At 36.4% G+C, this 8,913-nt stretch overlaps 2 protein-coding genes across 4 annotated transcripts; one reads left to right on the plus strand and one right to left on the minus strand.

The window, feature by feature from the left end:
• LOC107867902 (pentatricopeptide repeat-containing protein At4g02820, mitochondrial) lies at positions 1-3,896 on the plus strand. Of its 3 annotated transcripts, none has more exons than XM_016714399.2 (3): positions 48-294; positions 1,506-1,853; positions 2,506-3,896. In XM_016714399.2, the coding sequence occupies exons 2-3, from the start codon at positions 1,539-1,541 to the stop codon at positions 3,760-3,762; spliced, it is 1,572 nt and encodes a 523-aa protein (XP_016569885.1). In that variant the 5' UTR covers positions 48-294; positions 1,506-1,538; the 3' UTR covers positions 3,763-3,896. The 3 variants fall into 3 exon arrangements, with proteins under 3 accessions (XP_016569872.1, XP_016569885.1, XP_016569879.1); XM_016714393.2 differs by having other exon boundaries at positions 48-290; XM_016714386.2 differs by having other exon boundaries at positions 1-1,853.
• Positions 3,897-4,997: 1,101 nt separating this feature from the next.
• On the minus strand, positions 4,998-8,211 carry LOC107867915 (the record flags this gene model as incomplete). Its single annotated transcript, XM_047393629.1, is given in 6 exon segments — positions 4,998-5,452; positions 5,608-5,653; positions 6,091-6,149; positions 7,183-7,234; positions 7,763-7,813; positions 7,933-8,211. Coding segments are annotated over 6 exon segments (456 nt in total). The 3' UTR covers positions 4,998-5,324.
• Positions 8,212-8,913: the final 702 nt, after the last annotated feature.

Below are 8,913 nucleotides of genomic sequence, written 5' to 3' on the forward strand. Positions count from 1 at the left end.
ATACTAAAAAAGATAAACAAATATCCTTATAAAACAACCTAAAAAAAAAGCCCCATCTTCGACCGAGCAACTCCATCTGGTCAAAACACATGCTTAATTAAAATTTGTTTTGATGGATTGAATTTTGTTACTTTTTTTTTTCTTTTGTTTAAAAGCTTCGGGTTAAATTTGATATTTGATTGGGCCAAGTGGAAAACCCGAAATAAACACGGAGATTGAAGTGTTAAACCCTAAATCCCAATTCTCTCGCCAGCTAGTAGATTGACCTGCGAATCCCTCACACACACACAGTAGGTGTATTTTCTTCTGAATTCTTATTAATTATCAGTTTTTAAATTTCTATAATTCGTCGATAAGCCTAAGTTCTTTCATTCAGTTCAAATTTATAGCATGTATTTTTGGCTGTTACTTAAATGCATTAAAATGAAAGTTTATTTGGTGCCTAAATCAATAAAAATCATGTTTATATGCTTAAAATGGCAAATTGATAATAATCCAAGAGCTCGTCGCACTGGGTTTGCTTAGTGCGGTTTACATTTGCTATGTGGTTTACGAGTTATTGCACATGAGCGGATTTACCCAGTGTAGGGGCGGAGCTAGCTTGTTCCTAGGGGCGGGAAATTAAACTATTTATATATAGTTGAAATTATTTTATAGGTATATATAGTAGATATTGGACCCTCTTAGGTTAGTTCGTGTGTTTACTTTTTCATTTTTCGAACCACCTTAGTGAAAGTCTTGGTCCCTTAGTCCTGCCACTGCCAGTGTGAACCCGAAGGGCAGCGGCTGCGGGTTTCTCTAGGGTTCCTAAGGAAGAAAACAATCCAAAAAAGGTGGATAGTTGTATTTCTTCTAAAGAGAAATGTTTTGAATTAAACAAATATTAACAGAGGTTTGTTTTTTGTGCTTAAGCTGGGGAATTATTGGGCATTGTGTAGTTGAGTTGAGAATGAGTGGTTAAGGTCATGGATTTAGTATTAAAAATCTTAATTGGAAGAGGTCAACATAATGTCTGAAAGTAGATTTACTGTTAATTGGGGTAGTTGATTTAGACGACGTGGTGAAGTACATTTGAGTTATGTTGGACTATCCTAAAATGTTTTCGTGTGCGTGTCGGATCCTTAAAAAATAGTGTATTTTTGGAGTATCCGATATGGTCCAGCAACACGTTTGAAGAGTCCGAGCAATATAACATTTGAGTGCGAGAAGAATTATGAAGTCTCAGGAGGTTCAAATAACCGTAGGTGATTTCTTCCCATTTTCCTACGCCTTGGTGAACAGAGTTACCAGGTATCAAGTATCTGTCTGGGTAGGTGATAGCCAGCACTCGGTTAAATAGTCGAGGTGCAAGCAAGCTGGCCTATATGAAAAAGTGAAGTACGTTTGATGTATAATTTGTTGTTACAAGGATTGTTAGACTTGAATATCTGTAAATGATGTGGTCTAATGTGCCTTGTCTTGATATCTTTCTTTTTATGGTTATCTCATGTCCGATCTTGTCAAAGCACGCACAACACAAAAGAGCGTCTGTAATTAAAATGTTTGTCCGTTTGGTTCGGACATCTTGTGCTGCTGTTCGCCCTTTATCGACTGAAGCTGCTACAACAGTGAAGTCCACAAGATCAGGTGGCACGAGCACTACTACTAGTTTAGAGGGTGGCACTAGTTCTGCCACGAGTTCTCGTGGCAGAGACACACTAGGAAAGAGGCTTTTGAGCTTAGTCTATGCAAAGCGCAGTGCTGTCATTACAATACGCAAGTGGAAGGAAGAAGGGCACCCTGTCCGCAAGTATGAGCTCAATCGCATTGTCCGGGAGTTGCGAAGACACAAACGATATAAACATGCCCTTGAGGTATCTCTTCCTCCTTATTAACTGTTTCATGATTTACTTTGTCATTTGCTTCTTAGTTTTTCAGTGGTAGTGGTAGTATATTACTGCACTGGAATGCTTTTTCTTTGAATGCTTTGTTGGGAGCTTCTATATTTTACCAAAAATGGCTAAATATGGATGGGGTAGGGGAAGAACTGTTCATTTCATTTATTGAATACTCGAATGAGATATTCCATGTGGTTAAATTGCTGAAAACGAGTTCCAATTCAATGTACACGGTGCTTCATTGTATTTCAAACAAGTTGCTTACTAATTCTATATGATTGAGAAGGTAACTGCTTTTTATGGTATCCCAATTGCTACTGAGTCTTCACTTATGTAAAGAGAATTGCTAGAGATCTTCAAGCTTGCTGGAATGTCTTAGATTGTTGATAATAAACCGTGAACACTGATGTTGAGAATGGCAAGCATGTTGTAACAGCTTAATACAAACATACAATTTATTTCTCCCACTGTTTGTTGTTGTTTTGTTAATATTAATTATGGTCCTTGTTCTTGATTAAGCGTCTCATAGTTTTCTAAAATTCCCTTGTGAGAAAATCACAGTTTTCTGAAAATCATGGATACTTGTTCCACATTTAATAGCACATAAATCTGCAATATATGTTTACAGATTTGTGAATGGATGAGGGTGCAAGATGATATCCAACTATTATCTGGTGATTATGCAGTTCATTTGGACTTGATTGCAAAAATTCGTGGTATGAACAGCGCGGAGAAGTTTTTTGAAGACCTACCTGATAAACTGAAGGTTCAGACCACCTGTACTGCACTTCTCCACACCTATGTCCAGCACAAGAACATTGTTAAAGCCGAGGCTTTGATGGAAAAAATGTCCGAATGCGGTTTCTTGAAGTATCCTCTTCCGTATAATCATATGCTTTCCTTATACATATCGCAAGGGCAACTAGATAAGGTTCCAGGCTTGATTCAGGAATTGAAGAAAAATACTTCTCCTGATATTGTCACATACAACCTGGAGTTGGCAGTTTTTGCATCGCAGAATAACGTTGAAGCTGCAGAGAAAACATTCCTTGAGCTAAAGAAGGCAAAATTGGACCCTGACTGGATAACATTTAGTACATTAACCAACATATACACTAAAAATTCACTTCCGGATAAGGCAAAGTCAACTTTGAGAGAAATGGAGAAAAGGATTTCCAAAAAGGCTCGATCTGCATATTCGTCTCTCATTAGTTTGCATACAAATCTAGAGAGCAAGGATGAAGTTTTCCGAATATGGAAGGAGATGAAGTCAATCTTTGGTAAATTGAGCGATGTAGAGTGTATTTGTATTATATCTTCTTTGCTGAAGTTGGATGAATTTGGAGAAGCAATGAATCTGTACACTGAATGGGAAGCTGTTACCGTGACGAAGGATACTAGGATTGCGAATCTAATTCTCGCTGCTTACATCAACAAAAATAAGATGGAAAAGGCTATCGATTTTCAAGAAAGAATGGTGCAGAAAGGCATCTCTCCTAGCTGCACCACGTGGGAGCTTCTTACGCGGGGTTATTTGAAGCAAAAGGAAATAGATAAAGTTCTCGAGTTTTTCAAGAAAACTGTTACAAGTGTTTCAAAGTGGGATCCTGATAAAAAGATGGTCCAAGAGATGTTTCATGTAGTTGAAGAGCAGGGCAACATTCAGGTGGCAGAACAGTTGCTAGTTACCCTTCGACATGCTAAATATGTGAACACAGAAATATATAATGCACTTCTCCGAACTTATGTGAATGCCGGTAAGATGCCAATGATAGTTGCGGAGAGGATGAAAAAGGATAATGTGAAGATGGACGATGAAACTCAAAAGTTAATTGGATTAACTAGCAAGATGACTGTAACTGAGGTTCCAAACGGTGTTGCTTAAGAACAAGGGCTGGACTTTTAACTTTGTAAAATATTCAGATTTATGCAATTAAAGTTTTCTTAACTTTGTTATGCCTCCCACAACTGTTATATTTTCCATTTATTACCATCGGATACCGATTTTCTCTCCGTAAATTCTAGTGTTTAATGTGTCTCCTCTCAAAACAATGGCAGAAAATGCAGATTCAGGAGATTCTGATTTCTCTGTGGACAACTAAGTTGCACGGACTCTTCACTCTCGATGCTGAACCCATGTTGGATTCTTCAAAATGAAACTACTTTTGGTGAATCTGACATGCATTCATTGACATTTTTTGACGAGTCTGACCAACATAGTCGGAAAAAAAACTATAAATATTCTTGTTTAAGCAAGTAGCACAACCTTACAAAAGGCAGCGCCTGAAACAGATAGCCAGAGATGAGAAGACTAAGAAAACACAAAATCACTATATTTGCCTTTTTATGATCCTACTAACACGAGATGCTTTGTGCACTTCTTCAAAATAAAACTATTTTTGGTTAATATGACATGCATTCATTGATATTTTTTGACGAGTCTGAGCAACATAGGCGGAAAAAAAAGTACAAATATTCTTGTTTAAGCAAGTAGCACAACCTTACAAAAGGTGGCGCCTGAAAGAAATAGCCAGAGATAAGAAGGCTAAGAAAACATAAAATCACGATATTTGCTTTTTTATGGACCCTACTAACACGACCACTTCTTCAAAATGAAACTACTTTTGGTAAATCTGACATGCATTCATTGATATTTTTTGATGAGTCTGAGCAACATAGGTGGACAAAAAACTACAAATATTCTTGTTTAAGCAAATAGCACAACCTTACAAAAGGCAGCGCCTGAAACAAATAGCCAGAGATGAGAAGACTAAGAAGACACAAAATCACGATATTTGCCTTTTAATGGACCCTACTAACACGAGATGCTTTGTACACTGGATAATTTGTTCGTACTTATCTTTCAAATTCTGTCTCGAACCCGTGTGGCTCGTAGAATAAGTGAATTCATGGTGAAATTATAGAATGCAACCATATTTCCTTTTGAAGTGTCAGATCAAGTTTACCAACACACATTACAAAACAAAACCAAAGTTAAAAAAAGAAAAACAATAGTGATGCCATGAAGAATATGCTGCTGCTAGACTTCCTCAAATAGTATAAAAATTAAGATAAACAACTGTTTTTACATAAGAATACAGTTCAATGGAGGTTGACACATTTAAAGGGAAAAATTTCTATCATCACATAAAAATAAAGGTTGGAATTTACAAAATAAAAAAGTTCATTACATAGACTAATAATATATTTCTTCAAAGGGAAAAAGAAATCCACCAAACAGAAGCAAACATCTCTTTTTTTTTGGTTTGTGATAACTGTCATGCCGACGCTCGAGCACACCTGACTAATTCCACTAGACACAAGTAGACATCATAAACACAACAGAAACTAGTAAAAAGGAGTGAACAGACTGTCGCCAACTATGAGATGATCCCGCGTAATGCACAAGATTCCTGATAGTAAGAACATCTCTTCTCAGCGTTTAAGCTACAAAGTTGAAGAAGTAGATTTTCTCATGTTTTCATCTTGTGAGGCTGTAGGCGGTAACGTGGAAGATGAGATCGCAGCATGGTAAGAAGAAGATGCTAGCTGTGCACATGCTGGAACAGCACCACCTGTAAGGTTTCAACCATGGAAAAGAATGTCAAATGGAACAAAATAAGGGAATACATTCAAGAATTACACGTCACGAGCATACAATCCAGAAACAAAAACCAAGTTATTTTTATAGAATAGACAGAATTAAACGTTTGAAAGAAGTTGTTCAAACCTGCTAGCCCGGCACATGCAGATGAGAAAACAATTACAGGAGGGGCCTGCATAAACCCAGCACAAAAATTTGCAAAAACAGCATTTAACCGTCAATGAAAATGCTACCGGAAAAAGGAAAGCCGGCAAGGAAAAGAGCACTAAAACCACCAGAGAATAGGAACAAGTGAGACAATTTTATTTTTATTTTCCAATAAGCAGTATAAGTTGTATACTTTTGTCATGTATGTAGCTATGCTTTACTATTGCCTAAATTATTTATGACTCGCAGGTGATGTTGACAATATATACAATTTACAAGATGGACACTAGCACTCCTAGACTAAAGCCTAGTGCTTTCAAAGTTCGTAATTCCAACGAATGCTAGCATTTATGAGCTTTACTGAGAAATTATCATAAACTTCTTCTAAGCCTCCTTGCACCATACCCTTTGTATCTCACAATATAAGGAAATATAGAAAAAAAGAAGGAAGAATTAACTTACACCAACAAGGAAATGCAACCACATAGGTCCTTTAACCCACCTCCTAACAATTGGCATCACTGCAAGTAGAAACAAGAGGAACAAGATCGAGACCGCACATGTTGGTTAACATTAATATGAGTGAGTGTCATTCAGACAACATTTTCGCATCAATATGGACACCAGGTCCATAAAACATATGCACAGTATTTGCACATAAATGAATCATCTCAGAACTGACATATCTTCTTTTGAGAAACAGAAACTGTCTCAGATTTAGAAGGTGTAAAATTGGAAGTGTCTTTTAAAAACCAAATGCCACCATATAAAGTACGTAAAAAATAGTAGTTAGGCTCCAGTACAGACATGAACTTAATTAAATATGTTCAATGACTCATCAGATGCTTCCTGACAGGTATGTGTTGACTCAACAGGTGCTTCCTGACAGGTATGTGTTATCCTCCGTGTACAATAGAGAACAGAAATACTTCTGCTAAGTAGGAAGATTGATTTACAAAGAAACAGCATACTACCAAAGATCTTTGCTCATCTTTTACTCATGTTTAGTGCATGTGCTGTTTGTCAGAAATCCTTTCATAAATACTCAGTAAACAGTAATTAACTACTAAGAAGAAGATAAGAACATCAACAGTTGAAGAAATATTACAGCAAATTCTCAAAAAGCTTTGAGCTATATGCTAAATTATTAAGAGTTTGAGGGCTTCCTTTCCTTTCTTCTGTGATAGGCAAGATTTATACGATAATTGATTTTATAGAAAGTGATTCAATCATGATAACGGACAGGAATTGGAAAGTTGGTATACATATGTCTTTCCATACATCCCAGCACATTAGCGGTATGATTAAATCATGATAAACTTTCTAATCCTTAGTGATATATTTTTTCTTACATCCCAAGCATATTATTCCAAAGTAGCATGATTAAATCATGATAAACTTTCTAATCCTTAACGGTATGTCTTTTCTTACATCCCAAACGTATTATTCCTGTTTTCACCTCCGAAAGGGGATATAAATAAATAGAGCATGTCAACAACAAGAATATGAATACAGAAAGAAACTAAGGAAGAAGGTCAAAACACTATTACATACCATGGTTGAAGCCATAGAATGCGCTTGTTGTACCACCAACCGCAGAACCAATCTGAAATATTAGGGTGTAGTTTAGCAAGGGGGTGACTGAGAGAGAGGGAGGGCGTGGTCAGATTTGGTAACAAAACAGGAATTAAGAAGAAACATACTGCTAAGGCATAATTTAGAACTCTGTCCCAATTTATGTTATACATTTTCTACTGGCAATTTCATCAACCGCTTAATAGATGGGTTGGCATTCAGATAAATTTACGCATTTCTAAAGTTATAGGCACTTTGTATTATATAGCTCTCATATGTTTCAATAATCAAGATTAATAATCCAACTTGAAATACCAATGATTCCGCTATAATCAACTTTCAAATATGAATTCTTCAAACTTTCTTCATACTGCTAATGCTAGAAAATGCATGTGCAATTTAATTTGTCGAATTCAGCGGTCTACTCAAATCATGTCCAGAGAATACAGGAAAGAACCTAATTTTATCACTTTAGAAAGGAAAAAACAAAGTAGTGTCGACATAAATCATTTATATTTCTTTGAAATGTATGAGTTAACATAAATCATTGATATCGAACCATAGAAAAGCTATCCCGGATTAAAGGTGGAACAGTCCACTCGCTTGTCTCCTGCAATAGAATGAGAGAAACACTCAAGCAATATAACATGGTATTAACACCGAGAAATATGATGAAAACACAAAACAGAAAGATTTTTTAAAAAGGGGTTCAAGAATTAGTTGTTTTACCATCTCCTTGGAAAGAGGACCAGCGCAATGTGGACATCTCATACTACTATAGCTATTTTTGTTTATGTTGTTATAATTTTCTTTGTCTCTTCTAGGAGTTGGTTCCTTCATCATCACCATTCACCGATTCTACAGAAGAGCCACAGAGGTCAGCAAATCTTGCGTTTTTGAGAAGCAGATCACCAAGCTTTTCTTCCAGTTTTTTCTGCTCGTTAGCCTCTATGAACTAATTATTCAACTTTTAAGTAACCGGGGAAGCACTCGTTTTTCTTATCTAACCTGTTCGAATAGATTACCCAGAACTGAGAGTATAAATCAAAAGACAGGAGCTAAAGAAATAGTGCAGAAGTTCAATTAGAATGAAGGCAATACACACACTTGAGCAGAATTAAATGCTTAAATGTTGCTCTCAGACCTTTAGAATAACACTAAAATGCTTATTTGTGCTACACCAGTTGAGTATATTTGTTACTACTTGTACTTTAGACTTTGAACTAAGAATTATGAAATAGACCTTGACTTACATCCAAGAGGGATTTGGCATTACACCACCGAGTACCTATACATTCCCATCCCACCGAGGAACATATACACGGAAAAATGTGAGGGCATCCCTCTTGATCTGTTAGGAAGAGCAGTAAGGTGTAGCATCTTTCGGAAATGAGCATGCAAGGATAGAAAACTTGTTCGAAGTTGTCACAAAGAAATATCCAAGCACGACGCTGACCAGAACTACTGTATGATTCCTGTTCAACCTTAATTACTATAGAGAAAACTTCATTCTCCTCAATAACTCAAAACTACTTGAATCTCCAATGCATATCAACCAATCAAATTCACGGTTCTATTTAGCAATTTCCAGAACAAAGTGTCTATATTCTGAAACCTCTAGAACAAGGCAGAATCCTCCGTTTCCCATGTTCGTTCACTTATAGAAAAATTGAAATCAAGAAAAGGGTAATTTGAATAACTCCAGAACCA

Source organism: Capsicum annuum, chromosome 1 (genome assembly GCF_002878395.1).
Source record: "Capsicum annuum cultivar UCD-10X-F1 chromosome 1, UCD10Xv1.1, whole genome shotgun sequence".
Lineage (NCBI taxonomy): Eukaryota > Viridiplantae > Streptophyta > Magnoliopsida > Solanales > Solanaceae > Capsicum > Capsicum annuum.

Coding starts and splice junctions, on each gene's coding strand:
- LOC107867902 (XM_016714386.2), top strand. CDS start 1,434: ATGATGTGGTCTAATGTGCCTTGTCTTGATATCTTTCTTTTTATGGTT. Junction 1,854..2,505: donor GATATAAACATGCCCTTGAG/GTATCTCTTCCT, acceptor ATATGTTTACAG/ATTTGTGAATGGATGAGGGT.